This window comes from Acanthopagrus latus, chromosome 24 (assembly GCF_904848185.1).
Source record: "Acanthopagrus latus isolate v.2019 chromosome 24, fAcaLat1.1, whole genome shotgun sequence".
NCBI lineage: Eukaryota > Metazoa > Chordata > Actinopteri > Spariformes > Sparidae > Acanthopagrus > Acanthopagrus latus.
In genome coordinates, this window is record NC_051062.1 from 934,560 (window position 1) to 954,303 (window position 19,744).

At 39.7% G+C, this 19,744-nt stretch overlaps 1 protein-coding gene and 1 long non-coding RNA gene across 2 annotated transcripts in view; both read right to left on the bottom strand.

The window, feature by feature from the left end:
* Window positions 1-3,161: 3,161 nt before the first annotated feature.
* LOC119015561 lies at window positions 3,162-5,012 on the bottom strand. Its single transcript, XR_005073392.1, has 3 exons — window positions 4,721-5,012; window positions 3,607-3,705; window positions 3,162-3,360 (listed from the first exon to the last, which is right to left on the bottom strand). It is a non-coding gene; the product is annotated as an uncharacterized LOC119015561 (long non-coding RNA).
* An 8,710-nt stretch (window positions 5,013-13,722) lies between these two features.
* prkx (protein kinase X-linked) overlaps window positions 13,723-19,744 on the bottom strand; it is a 40,751-nt gene continuing 34,729 nt past the window's right edge. Inside the window, exons 8-9 of the mRNA XM_037091581.1 lie at window positions 18,976-19,053; window positions 13,723-18,188 (exon numbers count right to left, since the gene is read on the bottom strand). Of these exons, the coding sequence (XP_036947476.1) occupies window positions 18,063-18,188; window positions 18,976-19,053 (204 nt within the window). The 3' untranslated portion in view covers window positions 13,723-18,062. The remainder of the gene's footprint in view (window positions 18,189-18,975; window positions 19,054-19,744) is intronic.

Consider the following 19,744-nt stretch of genomic DNA (forward strand, 5'->3'; position numbering starts at 1 on the left):
ATCTCATTTTGATGGAGACTTTTCAATAAAGTGTAAAGTAAAAGTGATACCATTATACAGTGTGATAAAAACCTCCCCTTTATCTTACATTTCATACAATAGTATGTCGCACATTTCTGTGCTTTATAATTAAGAGTATGAGAAAACCAATATCAATTTTAAGACTCTCTCAGACAGGATGTGGGATCAGTGCTGGGATTAGACAAATAATTTGGACAGGTGTTTGATTTATATGAAGAGCTCAATGTGCTCATTATGAATTCATTAAAAGCTTATTTCCGATTTCACTGTTGGATGAAATTCAGGCAACATTATGTCAATTTTTTTAACCTTAAAATAACAGCATACCTTGTAACAGGATCAATGGTGTCTCTGTTGCTTGTTTCTGCACTACATATCTTCAGTGAGAGGGTAGAATCACAAGTTTACATCAACATACATGTTTTCAACATATAACATTGGTATGCTGTCATGAGTTTTGTAGTAGTAGTTAGCACTTACATTACGATTGACAAGTTCTTACAGACATGGGATTTGTACTGACCATAGTGGTGTTGCACTCAGAAACTGCGGTGGTGTGAACTCACACAAAATGCCATTTTTTACATAATGTTGATTTAATTTGTTATTTGCTGTTTAATCGTGATCATTCTTGATGCAATACAATGCAAAAATAGCACCATTACTAAGTCTGACACCCGAACCTCTGATCAACCCAATCGCCAGATTTCTCCAAAGCACAGATAAGTTCAAACATTACATTTCTTTTTGGCACTGCTTTAGAGGTCTTTGAGGTTCAGACACAAAACTTGGTCCAACTTGGTGGGAGTTAAGAAAAATAATGGTTCGGCTTAAAAGACGTGGCTCCTTAAAATTATCCCAGTTTTGTCATCAGAAACAGGGCTGGGTGTCTGCTCAAAAGTGTCCAGTAATTTCACACTCGTAAATGTTGGGTCTTCAGGTTTTTCATCTCTTTGCCTGTTTGGTAGTAGAAGCCATAACCAGGAGTGCTGAATCACAATAGCCAGTGTAGGTACCAGAGCAGGAAGATCCTGCGCTCTGCGTGTTCACTGAACAGACAGGACTGCCTCTTTAGGACTCTGTCCCAATTGGATGAATCAGGTAGGGATACCAATCAAATCTTTTACAGTTTTACCGCGTGAGAGAGGGTGAGAGACAAGGGTTCCTGACCATCCACTCTATAACAGTGATTACAGCTGGAACACAGAGCTATATAATAGTTATATTATTAAGAAATTAACACTTAGAGCAACTTTAACTATTTAGTCCAGCAGTAAGGCATGGTGGGAAATGTGGCCCGTCATCGAATAGAGTCAAGATTTAGGCCATCACAAGTCATCATTAAAAGGTGATGACTTTGGGTTGGGTTGGGTTGGAGTATCTACCTACCCTTGTTAGCGAGTTTGTTCGCAGCTGTTCACACACCATTTGTGTCACCTGCAGCCTTCATTTGTGTAGGAGTTGATAATAGAAGCTGGATTGAAGTGACAGAAGTTGAAAAAACCTTAGGAGAATCCAGGTAAGCTAAATCTAATCTTTCAGTTCTGTAAGCTTAGTCTAGCAAAGGACAGTAATGATGAAAGGTGGACTGTTTTAATGCTAGCCCATGTTTATTGTGTTTTGAGTGTGTTTTGTATCGTCCACCGAGTTACTGAGGAGGTGGTGGCCATTCGCCACAAGGTCATCCACTTTCCAAAGACCGCTGAAGACTGTGGGTTTGTAGGGCTGGCAAGACACAGAGCTTTTTCAAAAGCTGCTGAAGTGATCAACAGCTGCCATGTCAGGATCAAGCCACCATGCAGCCCTGATGGTCACTGCTGTAAGAACAGGAAACTGTTCTCCTCCATCATCCTTCAGGCAGTTTTGTGCAGTACTTCATCCATGCAGACAGCGGGTACCCGTGCCTCCAACATCCACACCCCCTCATCACTCCCTATAAGCGGTTGGTGCAGGGTGTGGCAGCCCAGCGCTTCAATGGCCATCATTCCAGGGCACGTGCTGTCACTGAGCGTGCCTTTGGAATGATGAAGACCAGGTTCAGGTCCATCCTCCTGAAAGCGCTGGAGGTGCACCACACCTTTGTGCCTCAGGTACGTCAACACTCAACAGGATTCATTTTCTCTTCTCTCTTTTTTAAACTTGTTTTTGGAGTATTGAAGCAGAGTAAATCAAAATGAATGAATATTTACGGTTTTTCATGTCAGGTCATAACAGCATGTGCCGTCCTGCATAACATCTGCTTGGGGGCAGGTGACATGCCTCCAGAAGATGAGCTGCAGGACAACATGCCAGAGGATGAGGGGGAGGAGGGGTTGGAGGCCACCAGTGATGCTCCATGGCCAGACCGGCTGTCTGCGGAGGTGTCTGCCCTGGAAGAGGTTAACCACGACCACGACTATCTGTAGTTGGCACATAACATAATTTTAAAGGCATTATTCCTAATTAAAGTGTTTGGTAGATAGTTTTGTCTGTTATTAATTATTATTATTATTATCAGATGCCCCCTGGACGCCTTCCTCGGGAGGTGTTCCTGGCATGCCCCACTGGGAGGAGACCCCGAGGAAGACCCAGGACACGCTGGAGTGACTATGTCGCTTGGCTGGCCGGGAACGCCTTGGGATCCTCGCGGAGGGGCTCGGGGAAGTGTCCGGGGTGAGGGAAGTCTGGGTGTCCCTGCTCAGGCAGCTGCCCCCGCGACCCGGCCCCGGATAAGCGGAAGAAAATGGATGGATGGATGGATTATTATTATATTGTGTAATTATAATTCTTGCCTCTTTTTTAAAAAAATCTTAGTGACATGGCAGCCTTTGGTCAAGTCAGCCCTGCAAACCCATCTGATGGACGATGTTGTAGACAGAGGAGACTGGACCCCCAAACACCCTGAGTACTGCCCCACAGCCAAGCAGCACTGCCAGGGACTCCTGCTCAGCCATAATGTGTCACTTTGATAATAAAAACAAAACTTCAATCCCTTGTTATCCCTGACTTGCATTTGATACCGTTAGCAAACCCTGTTATAAATTGTACTGTTGTAAATATTAAATTGAATTGATAACGTGTTACAATTGAACAACATTTTTATTCAAGAAATTAAATCCTCGGAACTAGCAGTCAGACATCCGCTTCTTGTCGTCGTCGTCGTCGTCGTAGTTCTCCTCTTCCTCCTCCCGGTCAGGCACAGCACCACTTGGCCCTGGTTAGTCCCCAGGGATAGAGGCAATTAGGACAGGGGGAACAGTGGAATGCCTCTGTCCTAAGATATCATCCATGAGGACAAACCAGGGCCAAGTAGCAGTGCTGGCACTCCTGCTCGTCAACCGTCCCTGGATATTTGCAATCCTAAGGCAGTGGAAATCAACCACATCAGCAAATTTCTGCATAGTATTTATTAATTTCATGAAGAAAATAAATACAATTAAGTTTTACACATCATTATTTAAACCCGCACCTACTTTGTATTTTTCTAGTATTGTTCTAAACGCACAAAGAAGCAAGAGAAAAAGGAATTCAAAGGGATTTAAAAGATTCACAAAAAGTGACTTCAGGACTGACAAATGAGCTATTAATTATTTAATACTGCCTCACTTCCATCCAGCTGCGGCAGAATGTTTGGCTCCGGTGAAAAGATGGTCGTTCTGACCTCGGAGTTTAATTAGGCTAATTGTTCCGTCTGCTCCTTGCTCCCTAAAAAAAAATTAAATGCAAGACGCTTTGTGTTATGTCAACAGACAAAAGGGATCTGATACAGCAAAAAAAAAAAAAAAAAAAAAAAAAAAAAAAATTATAAGGATAATCTTAAAATAGCTCTTTATCCAATTCAAACATTTAACTAGACTTTACAGCTTTACACTCTGGAAATAAGCGTGGATCACAGCAGATCACATGAAGTAAAAATTCTGTCGAACATGTTAACAGTAACAATAAGATATAAGACATAATCCAACCTCTGAACGTCTAATGTTTGAAAGTGAAGGCTTTTAAGGCTAAATAAAAAACAGAAAAGTGTGGTGTGCAAAAGCATTCACCCCCTGTGTCAATACTTTGTAGGACCACCTTTCGTTGCAATAACTGCAAGTCTTTTGGGGTAAGTCCCCACCAGCGATGCACAATATAGAGACTAAAATATTTGCTCATTCTTCCGTGCAAAATAGCTCAAGCTGACTGGATGGAGAGAGTCTGTCAACAGTAAATTTCAAGTCTTGCCAGAGATTCTGAAGTTGATTTAGGTTTGGACTTTGACTGGATCATTCTAACACATGAATATGCTTCAATCTAAACCATTTCATTGTAGCTCTGGCTGTATGTTAACTGTCGTCCTGCTGGAAGGTGAACCTCCGTCCCAGTCTTAAGTCTTTTGCATACTCTAACAGGTTTTCTTAGAGATTGTCCTGTATTTGGCTCCATCCAACTTCCCATCAACTCTGATCAGATTCCCTGTCCCTGTTGAAGAAAAGCATCCCCACAGCATGATGCTGCCACCACCATGTTTCACATAATGTTTTGCATTTAGGCCAAAAATGTCAATTTTGGTCTCATCTGACCAGAGCACCTTCCTCCACATGTTTGTGTGCCCCCACCATGGCTTGTGGCAAACTGCATGGCTTTGTTTCAACCATGGCTCTCTTCTTGCCACTCTTCCATAAAGGCCTGATTTATGGAGTGCATGACTAATAATTGTCCAGTGGACAGATTCGCCTACCTGAGCTGTGGATCACTGCAGCTCCTCCAGAGTTATCATGGGCCTCTTGGCTGCTTCTCTGATCAATATTCTCCTTGCCCAGCCTGTCAGTTTAGGTGCACAGCCATGTCTTGGTAGATTTGCAGTTGTGCCATACTCTTTCCATTTTCAGGTGATGGACTGAACAGTGCTCTGTGTGATGTCCAAAGCTTGGGATATTTTTTCATATCCTAACTTATCAAACTTTTCTTATCAAACTTATCCTCAACTTTATCCCTGACCTGTCTGGTGTGTTCCTTAGGCTTCATGATGCTGTTTGTTCACTAATGTTCTCTAGCAAACCTCTGAGGCTTTCACAGAACAGCTGTATTTATACTGAGATTACACACAGGTGGAATCCATTTACTAATTAGGTGACTTCTGCAGACAACTGGTTGCACTGGATTTTATTTAAGGGCATGAGAGTAAAGCGGGATGAATACTTTTGCACACCCCACTTTTCTGTTTTTTTATTTGTAAAAAAAGAAAAATTACAATTAAAACCATGTATCATTGTCCTTCCACTTAACAATCATGCACCACTTTATTGGTCTATCCCATAAAATCCCAATAAAAATACATTTACATTTGTGGTTAAAACGTGACAAAATGTGGAAAAGTTCAAGGCGGGTGAACACTTTTTGCAAGCCACTGTTGTCTGAGTATTTCTTCCTATTCTTTTTGTTCATTTCACAATGAACAAACAGCAAAAAGTCAGTCACTAATGATCCACTATTTTCATATCAGTTACATTTGTAAAAATATTATCCATGTTTCAGCATCTTTGGTTATTCTGCTAGGTTTTACAGTTAACTGATGTAAACTCAAACTAAACACAATATCAACAAACTCTTCAGTTTCCATATGATCATTAGATTTCAGCAAGTCAATGCTGAAGTCACCACAAACCAAAATAGTCTCATCATTATGTTTTTAATATAATTCAGAAATATTCTCACCACCCTTTTATTGCTCCTATTTTGCCAAAACATTTCACAACTCTCTAATCCATCATGTAGATCTTTTTAATCACTCAACCAAGTCTCTGAAATTGCTATTTTACTAAACATTTGTTGAATCTGTTGAAGGTAATCTTTAATCTTGGAGAAGTTACTGTAGAGACTCCTATTGTTAAAATGAATCACTGAAAACCCTTCCAGCTTCATAATGGAACTAAACTCATCCTCAGAATAATATTCGCAGATCATGTCAATGTTCTGGTAGAAGTGGATCTCTGGATCAGTGTCATTTTCCAACTCATAAAGCTTATGATCTTGAAGTCAAAAGACTTAAAATCTGTGTATTCACACATTTTTACAATTTCCACAAGCAGTATTTCGCCATATACCTGTATTCCATGACACAAAATACACGTTTGACATTTGATTTCAATCACATTTCATGTTTCATTTTCATTTGTATCATTCCAGGTCTTTAATGTCTCTGACGGCTATCACTTTAGCCTGCTCAGGTGTGCCATTTTGTCGTATCATTATTTTACAGTTCCTTGTCTCGAATCCGCTTTTCCTTTTATAGGATTCTAGCTTGTCTTGCAATTTCACCATTTCTTTTTGTCAGATTCTCATTTACATATACCCCTGTGCCCTTCAATTTTTTGCCTGCTTTAGCTGACATGAAATTCAAAGCTTTTTTTAACCTCCTCCATGTCTTCTCCTAGTTTCTTTGTAGCCATGTCTTTAGTTGATTAAGACAGTACTTAGGAAAACAGAACAGACCCAGGTAGTCCAGTGTTGCTGCTATGTCAACACTGCGGCCTGCCACCAAAAGCAGCCTTCCAATTACCAAATACAACTCAACGTGGATTTCAGGTTATTTTCCTAAATTTTGATGGATTGGACCTATTCAAGCACTCGAAATATGTGAGTGTGGCTCGTGAAGGCTTTAAGTCTAGGAGTTAGAGGACAGACTTATTCAGCTTTTCAACTGTCACCATTATTATGTGCCCTGCATTACTTTATTGTTTGTAGATGGCTTCTGATTTATCTGGTGTAGTAAGTGGACCCTGACATAATGCTAACTGTGTTTCTTTTCAGATCAGATAAATTCAGCTGCAAGCAAGATGTGTCTGGCTTGTGTCCTGTCAGTCATGTTGCTGATTCCACTGGTTGTACATTTACTTTTGACCTGTTCCCCAAGACATACACAGTCACTCCTGTTGGCTTGTTCTCAGATTGTCTCCCCTTCCTATCCATTATTGTTCTATTTTTAAATGCAAGTTTGACTTTTTAAAAACGGTGTGGAAGTTTTATCAGTTTAAACATTGGGTTCTACTTGGAATATAAAAGGGTTCTCCATAGATGGAGATCCCCTATAGATGGGTTCTAGATGAAACCCTTTGAATATACAAGGGTTCTCTGTGGAACCACCTTGGTGAAGTATTAGTAGCAACTTAAAATGTGAAAAGTTTCTGGATGGAATCCCTAGAAGAAGTTCTGGGGTAAACCTCTGTAGGGGCTTTCTGGTTTTCTAGGTAAAACCCTCTGAAAGGGTTCTCCTATGGGACAAGCTGGTGAAACTTTTATAGTTGTAGTAAGTGTAGTAACAAAGTGGGTGAAGTGTAAGCTCAAAGTGGGTGGTACCGGCTGTAGCCATCTTGGAGGTGCCTGGCTCCACCTAACAATGGCTAATCTGAAATGGGGAAGAGTCCCTTGGGGAAGAGCCCCTGTACTGAGCAAAGAGCGGGCTCAGTTTTTATTGTTCCATCTCCTCTTTGTACCAACATTTTCCCTCTGTTCAGCGGTCAAATAAGAGAATTACAGTAGCATCCATTACCATGGATGTGGTGATTCTGTGGCTTTTTGCATCAGAGGGTGAGAAGTGAAGATAAATCCATGTTTTAATGACAAGAGTTTAAGTAATCTCTGTGCTCTCCTCCCATCAATAAATGGCTACAGGTCAGAGCAGAATCTGTTGTGACTCCCAGTGTTTATTCCTCCAGAAGTGCCAAGCTCTGCCCACAGCTATCTGCCTGTTAATGCTAAAAGGCTCGCTCATTGATCCATAATACCAGTATGTGTCCCTCTGCTCCAACCAGTTAGTATTAATTGTCCCATATTTGTGTTAAACATGGCTGAAAGGTGAGGATCAGTGGCTGGAATTAGGTCAGCTGAAGTGGCCACACAGTTATTTTGCACAACTTAAAGCCTTAAACCTGCATTTGGGGTTTTGAGAAAAAAATGGACTTAGTCAGAGTATTTGAATGATACAGCTTCCAGGTCTTCTTCCTCTCTGCTGTGCTGCAGCCCTGCCTTCAAAGCCCCTCCCCACAGAGGAGCCTGCTGTGCACAATCAGGCTTGTATCCACGGTAACAGAGGACGCCAGATAACCAAAACGGCGCATTCAAAATAACAACAACATAAGCCCTGATTGCTCTGTTTCTGAGCAATACAACTATCAACAAATCACAGTAGATATCCCCTGTAACAAACAATATTCTTAACATCGCTATAGACGGAGATCCCACGTAATTATTTACCGGTGCAACGTCATTCTGCCTTTCTGAAGCATGAGTAGCATAATTTCTCTAAATCAATTCAACCACTTTAGAGCATATTGAACACAAACTAATGTTATAACTACACGGTCATTTGAAAGAAACTTTTGCTAACCAGTAGCCATAAACACAAATCTAAACACCGAAGTTAGTATACAAGCTAACAAGCTAGATTTAGCAACAAGCTATGTAGCTCGACTGCAACATTGTACGGCCATATGTGCTATTGCGAGTATTACTGTAACCGCCACCACCATAGCCTTGTGGTTAAAACATAGAATGAAACATATTTCAAGTATATGAGGAAGATGGCTATCAAAAAATATGTGTGCACAGTGTCACAGTTTATGTTTGTTAAAGTTTACATTAGTGTGTTCCAAGTGTGCAGTTAAAGTGTATTACTGTTAATACTCCATGCACACACACACACACACACACACACACACACACACACATTATATATATATATATATATATATATATATATATATATATATATATATATATATATATATATATATATATATATATATATATTCTGATCAACATTATGTCTCATATTAATTATTTCATATTTTGCAGGTCAGTGCTAATTAACTAGCATAAGCCAACTTCTAATGCTAGTAGTACTAGCACTAACTTAGCGTCACCAGCATGTCGTTAGTCCATGAACTGTATATTATTTAAATAGTACAATTTTCTGAAATAAATATTGGATATACATGTTATTGACTTTACCTGTGATGCTTCACCTGAGCTGGCAGCTACACCCGGTCCACTGCTGTCAGCCATCTTTGGATTTGGCGCATGCACGTTTGGGGGAATTGGGGTTCCATTATTTTCCCCTGTGACCTACGAGACATCATTTCAATACTTTTCTAATTGTACCCACAAACTTGAATTCGAGAGTGATTGACACCTCTCAGACATTCTACTTGGCTCTGATTGTATTGACCCGGGAGCAATGGATTCTTGCAAATCAAATTAGGGCCACTGGGTGGACCCACAGACAGTGGATTTTTACACAGCTGACCTGTATCATATTCTACTGTCAGATCATAATGACAATTTAAGAAAATATAACAAAAAAACTAGCAACAGACTACAGATTTAATTACATTTTAATGAGTGACTAATACCGCATTGTCCTGCTGAACAGGAGCTATAGGACCACTAGGGCTTACTTTCAAATTGTATTGAATTCAATGTGTGCAGTTGTTAAGTGTAAATACTGCAGTGTTTTTGCAACTGATACAAGATACTAGGAGTTTTTCTTTCCTCCTGATTATGACTGTTTCCTGTCAGAAGGTTTTCTGGGAAGTATCACCCTGCACTCCCACCGCTTCTGCCGTCACTCCACCAAACTCAGCTTGAAAGCACCTCATAAGGCATTAATTAGCTGACTATTAGAAGTGTGCAGCTCCAACATCCTAGCTGTCATTACTTAGAGCGAGGCTAACAGGGACTCCAGACAAACATGACTCATTTTTCCACTGTAAACATAATGATCCTCCATGAAACACAGTGTTCAGCACATTAACACCAGTCCTTCCTCTGGGTTTCAGAGACTGAGAGAGGAAATTAAAGCTCATAGATTTCAACATAGTCCATGTAAAAAGCTAAATTAAAATGTGATTACACTTAAAGAGATACAGATGATAACCGCTGCCGGGAATACAGTCACACATGGGAATTGCCACGTCAGGGTTCATCATGAGGCGGTTTTAAAAGAAAAACCAGAAACACCTTGTTGCTATCATCAAATTCATTATAACCAAAGATTCTTAATATTAACCATCTGTGCATGAAGATTAGGGCTGAAAAAACAAATGCAGGCAAGAGGACAACGTCACACATTGGCCATCCCACAAGGCCATGAGAGGATCTGCAGCTCTCTGGGGGACAGTCATAATGTTCCTGCTGCAGACACGCTCAGTCTCTGAGGAATTGGAGATCATATATGAACAATTCAGGATTACTCACAGCTTCCCATTATACCACATGCAGACAAAGTCTATGTCAAAGACATTCCTCAGAAACTTCTTCAATAATGAAGTGTCTCGTTAGTCATACTCTGGGAAAAGAACAAACAGTGACCTCCTGGAACTGTCAGGAAGTCAAGACACTCACCAAGAAGTTCACTGGAGGGGGGAAGTGGGAGGGAGTCATGCTATGAAGGGTTGAGGTGAAGTGAGTCCTGAGTCTTTTGCGGAAGATGACGAGTGACTCCTCTGTCCTGACATTGGTTGGGACTTTGTTCCACCACTGAGGCGCCAGAACAGAGCAGAGTTGCGAATTCACTGGGAAAGCTTTGTTTCCTCTCAGCGATGGCGGTACCAGCCGCCCAGCTGATGTAGTGCTCATGCTTTGGCGTGTGGTCTGACAAGTGTTTGGAGGTAGATGGGTGCAGTTCCATTGATGACCTTGAAGGCCAGTACTGTCATCTTGAATCGGATGCAGGCTGCAACAGGAAGCCAGTGGAGGTCATGGAGGATGGGGGGCAAATACAAGAATTTGGGCAGATTGAAAATGAGGCATGCTGCAGCATTCTTGACACACTGTAACAGTTTAGTTGCAGAGGCTGGGAGTCCATCCAAGAGGGAGTTGCATTGCTGCCACTGTGAGGAAAGACAGACTCCTGCAGATGTTGTAGTGGGCTGTGCAGGATCGGGCCACAGCAGTGATGCTGGGCATGCAGGATAGTCTGTCGTCGAGGATTATGCTCAATTGACAGGTCCATGCGAGAGCAGTCTTTCCCTGGGATGAAGAGAAGTTCAGTTTTATGAAGATTGAGCTTGAGGTGATAGGCAGTTGTCCAAGTGGAGATGTTTGCCAGACATTTCAAGAAGAGCGTTTAAACGTCGGGGTCGGAGGATGGGAGAGGGGAGAGGAACAATTACGTGTTGTCTGTGTAACAGTGGTAAGAGAATACGTGTGATGTAATTGCAGAGCCTAGTGATCTAGAGTATAGTGAAAACAGAAGCAGGCCTAGTACTGAGCCTTGAGGGACACCATTTTCCAGAAAGCAGGGTTTGCACAAGGAGTCATTCCACATGACCTGAAAGGTGTGATTTTCTCAGGTATGGTGTTAACCAGGTTCAAGCAGAGTCAGCTGTGATGGAAATGTTGTATTTCATGAAGAGAGACGTGAGCTGAAGTCTTACACAGGAATGTTCAATGTAACTGTTTAAAGTGACCTGCAACCTGTGACCTGTGACCTTGTCTCAGGTTGTATTATGACTCATGTAAGATATTTAATAATCACTGAAGGTTAACACTGCCTTCTCTGTGAACTGTTTCCTTAAATGCAGGAGGGAATAAATTAGAAATTAAGAGTGAAAACACATCTACAGAGACAGATAAATACCATGTTTTCTCCTAAGTCATTGCATCTACACTTTGTAACAGACCTGTGTGTTGCTCTGTGAATGCTACTCACGTACAAGATTAAAATCTTGTTTGGACTTTGAGCTGACTCCGATTTCCTTCCTCCAGTTTTAAAATATCGCAGAATTATTTTAACATCAGCAATGCAGAGTTCAGCCAGAGTGACAAGGAGGATTTGGTGGTTGACTGTCAAATGCAGAAGATCGAGGACAATGAGGACAGATGAGTGGGACGAGGGGGCTCTGGCGGATTGGAGGGATTCAGTCACTGTGAGGAGGGCCATCTCAGTTGAGTGAGTAGTTCTGAAGTCTGACTGATTGGGGTCAAGGAAGCTGTTTTGTGAAAGATAGGAGGACAGATGGTTGTAGGCGGCACATTCCAGGGTTTGAGAGAGTATTGAGAGAAGAGATACAGGTCTGTAGTTTCGGATGTCAGCTGAATCTAGGTTGGGTTTATTTAGGAGTGGCCTTGCTGTAGCTGTCTGATTCAATAATTTCCAGTGAAAAAACTGCTGTCTTCAGAGACTTAGAGACTTTTCTTACAAAGGTGTATGGAAGATTGATAGAGAGCTTCTTCACATGATGCTATGACAACTGAAGCTTAACACACACAAGTGAGTTTGTGTTGGACTGCTGCTGCATGACTGTTAAGGCCCCTACACACCAGGCTAAGGATCAGCTGTCAGACATTGCCAAGGCAGTCTATCTTGGCAATGGGGTGTTTCTGCACCATCGGCACTGGACAGCCCTTGTCAGAGGGCTTTTGACCAATTCAACATGTAGAATAGTCAGCGGCAAGAGAAATGACTCTGATTGGCTGTGTAGGTATGCAGATCTAGCCTTTGTCTTCTCCATTAGGAGTCGCTGTATTAGAGAGAGCGGTATCCAAAATACTGCTTAATCATAACAACAGTTTGTATAGTGGCAGAGAGGTATTTCCTTTAATGCAGACACAGAACATACAAGTTAGTTGACCGCCAGCTGTAGTCTTTGCAGTAACTGCAGCTTTTTGGCTGGGATAAAGGAGACATGAAGTGACGCAACAGTCCATCATTGTCACAGCTAGTTGTATGATGTCAGATTGGTGTGTTGGGCCTTATAAGTCATATTACCTCTGTGGGTTTATGATTGGTCAATAAAACACCATCTGCCCTCCTGTTACTGAGTTATGGTGTTGAGCAATTGACAGAAAAATGTTTGACCGTTTGTACCTTTTATGTCATCACATCATTTACAACCTATTAGACATTTTTGTAAACTTATGCCGTGATTAGCGTATGAATTATTGAATTGTCACCGGCACATAGGACACTAGCAGTCAGTAATCACTACAGACATAGCATCAGAATATTCCTTAACTATACCTTAATCACCTTAGTAATATGCACATTGTGGTTATACTAATTGTAACGCTGCTCCAAACTTACCTTGTAAGAAACACAAGCATATAGGTTGACAGTGAAAGCAGCATATCATTTTTAACCTCTGGTAGCTTGTGTTATGTTCCACAAACTCAACTCTCTTCAAATTAATTTCAGCAGATGGCTGTTTTCAAATACCACTACAGACTGGGCTTCTGATATGAATTGTTATTTTTTTTTGTTTAAATGATAGAGTATTGATTTTAGTCTTGTAATGTTACATGTTTGCTGTACAGATAAATCATATCCCAACGTTAAAATTTCAGACCATATCAGTCAGCTTAGTATCAATGGAAATAGAGTTGACAAAGTTTTTTTTTTATTTGTTATGTGGAGCAGACCACAGTCTGTGGAAGAAAGCAGCATGTCGTCTAAACAGATAGAAGACTGTGCTGTCTCCTGCAGTGTACTGTATACTGATGCTCCACTTTGTTGCAGCCACACACAGAGCTATTTGCAGAGAGAATGAGTATATTTTGTCATGAAAACCTTAGACTGTAGAAGCTTTCAACATCATTCCATTTCCCAAATGTCAGATTTCCATTTTGTAAATAAAAAAAGCTTTGACTGAGTACACAGGCTGCCAGCTGACCTTCAGAGCGATGCTTGGCAGCAGCTGCTGAGTGATGGGACGACAGGAATGAACAGGCAGGACAAGAGAAGAAGAGAAACGTGTTTTCTTTCATTTAACTTTTCCAAACATTTCCAAAGAGTCTTCAGTCTTCATACAAACATGAGCCATTGCTTAGAGTTCCATAATTCAGAGTATAAAGGGAGTTACCATATATTAAAAGGCAATGTTATGCACTGGGTATAAAATGATGTATGACTGTGCTGACAAAGCAAACATTTTAAAGGCAAAGGTTGAAATCTAAAGCATATCGATGGTAAGACATAATGGGCTGGGGCTGGAAGTCAAAGACAACATGCTTTGTACAAAAACTGCTCTAAATAGACGTGAACCTCACTAAGTGCAGTCCAGTTTCCTCTACTTGGCAGAAAAAGCTTTACATACAGTGTGGTATGTGATGGTACAGGCATTTCCAAACAGTGGAAAGTGATATGATGCTTTTTACATTATTATCAGCTAAATATAAACAGGAGAGACACAGGACCTACTACTGTGGGAATACATGTGTTGTGCAGGCCCATATAGTATACTGCACATGTTCACTCTAGAAGGGAGGATATGATGATGACATGATTCTTATGTTGAACAGAAGTCTGTCTCGTTGATGTTGAATACATAATGTCAAATCGACTAGTGTGTTTTAAAAACAATGGCAATGGATTCAATATGAAGCTGCCATTTCATATTTTGTTCAGACATGAATTTTATCATTTTCCAGTGGTATATCAGCATGGTTATTGATTAATATGTTCACAGTAATATCAGTATAAGTGTATAGAGTATATAGTAACAAGAAATGTCAGCCAACAATATGTACGAGGTGGTTTAATATTTGTGATGTACTGAATCATTTGACAGTTATAACAGACTCGTTTGGGGCTGTATTCACAAAGTGTCTCATCTTACTACTCAGGGTCGTAATATGTGACACTAAAAGTTCCAGCTCAAAGTTGACACTTAAAGGTATAATTTGTTAGAAATGGTCAGAATTTGAAGTTAGCTCCAAAACTACAGGGGGCAGCATAACCTCCTCTTGCTGCACAATATACAGTAGAGTGGTGTAGGGATGTATATGGTAGTGATGTAATGTATATGTGTAAGCTAAAACGGTAAGATGTTTAATGTCCCTGACAACCTCTACCGTCTCATTTAGTTTGTAACCACTGTTGTCTAAGGTGCTTAAGCAATATATAATTGAATTGTGGGACATTCATTGATGTATTTTATTTCTTTGATCAAACTATAAATATCGTAAGCCTGTGGTAACCACATACCTCAATTTATACATTTAACCGAAAACCAATTAAAAAAACAAAAAAACAAAACAAAACAAAAAAAACAACTCACAGACTTTGAGATAAGGAAACCAGATGCACATGGATGATAACTGATATACAGGCTTTAGGACTCATCAGAACACCACCCTATACTATTTGCTGTAGCTATCTTTGGTTGTAGCAACTAGCTGCAGTTTGCAAGTAGCTTAGTTAGCTGTGGAGCTAAATGGTCTTACTAGCTGAAAGGAGTCTACCTGAAGAATGTGTTGAACAAAAGAAGATAGTTATTCTTATTCAGCTAATTTAGAGAAACATTTGGCCTCAAGATGATTTGTGAATACAGCCCCTGATTAAAAATCAGCTTCTTGTGTTGTATTTGTTGTCAGTGATCCTAATTTTGTTGCCAGTTTACTGCATTTATCAATGTAGTTTCAAAGTTCAACTGTAAAATGTCCCACTCAGTACATATTTTTGATTTGATTTTTCTTTTTTTAAAATCCTGTAACAGCCACATTTAAAGGATCCTCATTCAACAGACAGACTCTACTTCTGCATTAAAAGAAGAATATCAGTTAACGTATCAGTCATTGACATTGGCTCTGTTCAGACTGATCCACTCCACATGATGATACTCAGGAACAGTTGTGACGTGAGAGAAAAAAAAATAAAATCAATCATAGAAAGAAGCTTTTGTCTTTAGTTGATGGTGGTGAGTGTGATGGTAAGTGTGAAAAAGGAAACAGTGATGAGGATGACAGGTGCCTGCTAAGTGTTTTGGCTGAACAACTGTCATCCAGGTTGGTAAGAGAAAACACACAAAAACACTTCAGTGTTCCAAGTGTTTACTCCACGCGCACACAAAGGTAACACACGCATACTGATGTCAGCTGTTGCCAGCCGCATATCAAAACAGGATCAAAACCAGTGAGACGTTGGCAGATGACATCATGTCCTCAAACACACGCTGAAAAAAACAAAACAAAACAATGGCTTTGTTCAGACCAGCATTAGTACTGTGTTAGAAACACAGCCCGGGAAGGCTGTGACACAGAGCTGACCAGCAGGACAGCTGGCTCAAATTCTGTTTCAGTGTAGTGTGACGTCCTCCAGCAGAGTGCTGTGATGATTAATCAATCATCTGAGGGACTATGCATGTTTTTCCTGGAACATTATAATTAATGTTGCTCCAGGATCATCATTAAATTTGATCAATCATGTTTTTTTGCAATGTCATAGCTTTGCAACTAAAGAAAAAGACCAGAAAAATGAACACATGGGGGAAGGTGTCTTTTCTGACACATGGTTAACTTTGTTAAAATTTAACACAAGCCATGTTATGATAAACCTGAACAAACTGTAGCAGACAACTCAATAAAATTGACAATTATAAGTGAAGTTGGTGTAAAAGCAACAGCTTGATTCAGTTGTGGATGTTGTTACTTTCTCAATTTAAACTGATGCTCCCTGAACATTATCAATTATAATGTTCTAGGAATAACACCAACATGAGTAGTATGAAATGATAAGAGATCAAATGAACCATGAAACAATTACCATTTGCACAACATGACAAAAAACTATTCAAATGAACTAGTTTTCTGTTAAAAACTTGTTTGCATTATATTTTATAGTACAGTTGCAATGAATATTGATTAATTGCCAACTATTACTATTTTGATATTCCAATATAGTAATTTTTGGACAATACTAGACATCTGAGGATGTCATCTTTGAGGAACCATTTTCTGACATTTTATAGATCAAAAAACAAATTGATTCATCTGAGATGAAAATAAACATTGGTTGCAGCCCTCTTTTATGGTCTAATGTCCTGTCTACACAGGCCACATGATAATTTGCTGCTGATGTGCTACTGTTGCTATGCAGCCAGTGTAGTCTGTCACTGATACCTGAAACATCATGCCCATGCCAAAACATGGTGCTGTTTTTAGTCCAAATGCCAATGACATATTTTTGAGTAATGAATGGGGATGTTCAAAAATTGTTGCTTAGATATGAATAGCAGACTAAATCATTTATTGTAAAGGCATTGCCCCAAAACACATAATTAAACCTTGACTACAGTAAACTGAAATGTCAATGAATACTAGCAGCCAACTTTAATGCAGCTCTGTAGAGTGACAGGTTAATTATTGACTGCCTCACATCCCAACACCTTTTCCTACACGTGGCTTGGCTTTAAAGGCATGACAACAATGATGATAAGGATGAGCATGATGATGAGTATAAAGTCAACCGGAAGTCAGTAGTTCATTTGTGGAACAGCTGTGTGGAAGTCTTGGCTGTCAATGAACTTGTTTTTAGAGGTCAAATAGTAAAAAAAAAAAAAAAAAAAACAGCTGGAGGAAAAAGTAGGAGACATGAGAGAACATTCAACTGCCTGTTCTCTGTAACAACACCTCACACCAACTTCCATTATTACTAAATGCAGCACCAATGGCTGTGAAAAGCTCCGTTTCAAGTGAACTTGATGTATTTGCAAGACATCACATCCATCATGGTGAGGTAAGGCACCTTTTAACAAGTGCTACTGGTCACGCATTTTCAAATAAAGTGGCTGATTCACAACTACATACAGTATCAGGAGTCTAACACAGCACATTAATGACTACTGGCCAGCTGGCAATTACAGCACCAGTCTAGAGTCACATTAAATATGACCGCATGAACATTTTAAAAAGAGATACAAAATTAAAACATGATTATATTAAAAAAAGACCTGATTTTTCTTTTTTAAGCCTAGAAAGTAACAGTCTTTTCTTTTTTTCCTTTTTTGCATATGAGCAGGTTCAGAGAACAGACTGTGATAAAAAACAATTAAAACAGCAAAAGTTTGACTTTGATGTCAGATAAATAAAAATATAAAAAGCAAATCATCTCTGTGGTATGACACACGTCACAGTATCAATCCTTTGGAGTTTGTCTTTGGGGAGGCAATTATTTCAGATACAATGCGACTCTCCCACTTTGATAAATAAGGATTTCCTCCATGAAAGTACCTGTAACAGTAACTTTACAATATGTTGTGTCAATTTTCAAGATATTTCATCAGTAAATAAGCCAGGCTGAGTGATCAGAAGTTCTTGAAGATCTCCAAGTCCTTCTGAGGCACAGGAGGGTCTTTCTTCCAGTCTTCCTCTGGGTAAACATCAAAGTTAGACGTGTCCCCCTCGTGGGAAACTTTAGGAGCTATGGGAGGCTGTGGAGACAACAGAACATTCAGTGCAAGCACACGTGTGTGGTTGGCTATCAAAAGAAAATGGCAGAGAGACATTTAACCAAATTTTTTATTTCAGAATTACTGTATGTATATTCTTGATCTACCATATTTGGTCACATTTTCAGAAAACCTATAAGAAATTCATGTTATGTTATTTTATATTATCACAAAGTAGTATGTTTCACTCATTCCATCACAGAAAAATGACAGGTGTAAAAATCAGTGGAACTCAAGACTGCCATAAAATACATGTCCTTTACAAGTAGATGTCCATTTTTGACCACAACTGTATATCATCATCATATTATATATTAAATATACCAACATAAGTGGAACTATTATGTCAACATTTGGTTGGGACAAAGTCAGAACAAGTGGATAGATGCATTTTTGAGAATGACAGATTCTTAGTCCAGTCCAATCCAGTGAATAATAAATGATTAGCGAGGCTGAGAATATACATACAACGAATCAAAAAATTAAAGCTTTTGTGCTCTGAGGGCCAACCTTCAAATATTTGAGTATAGCTTACATGATTTTTTGCAAGGTTCCTTGAATTCCGAATTTACATGATTCTATTGAAGAAAATCCTCGAAATGCACTGGGAAAAGTTCTGTATTCTGGTTGAGTTCATAAGCCATGACCCACCAAAATAAATTCTCAAACTTTTTTGCAATGGAAAATTGTGTTTGACCAGTTGTAACACAAATCTCACCTACTTACTGTAGTTAGAATTAATTATAACTAGGCAGATTAAATCTCTCACCTTCAGCTTCCTCAGAGGAACTGCATCCCAGTCAATTGGCTTGAACCATCGATGCTTCTTCACGTCGTCAGCTCCATTCTGAAACACAAAGCATAGCTGTAAATAAGTATTTTTATTTTTTTTTTTAAATATATATACATATATATACACATACATATACATCAAAGGAGACAAAACAGTCCACCCAAAACTTTTTCATTTTTTGGTTGTTAAATGATAAAATAATAGTTCAATTTGAAAATGAACCACCCTAAAACAAAATTAGGACTAATCCATGGAGCAGCAGCTGCTCTAATAGTCCAACACTCAACTCCCACTGATACTCAACAGCTGACCAATCAGAGCTGATGCTGCTGCTCTGTGGGTTAAACCAATTTAATTTCATTTAATCTGAACACCCAAATACTTTGTGTCAATGAGATAATATCTGTTGTGATGAGAGATGAGGTCATGGGAGTGAAGCGTACACTGTGCAGACTCATAGACAGCCAGCTGTGTGCACATATCAGGCTGATGTCTTGTCAATACAAACAGCAGGAGCGGATGAATGAATGACGATGGCCACTTCCTTCCATGTATGAGCTTAAACTGAGAACTGAAATGGATGTGCAGTGCTTATTTCATGCCTCTGGTAATGACAGAAGACTACTGGATGAACTGCAAAAAATGATTATTCTCATGGTCCCAGAGGATTTATCACTCATCACTTTAATAATCCTCTGACTTTTTCTCTTGTGCCATCATCGCATCAAAATTTTACTTAGTCCAA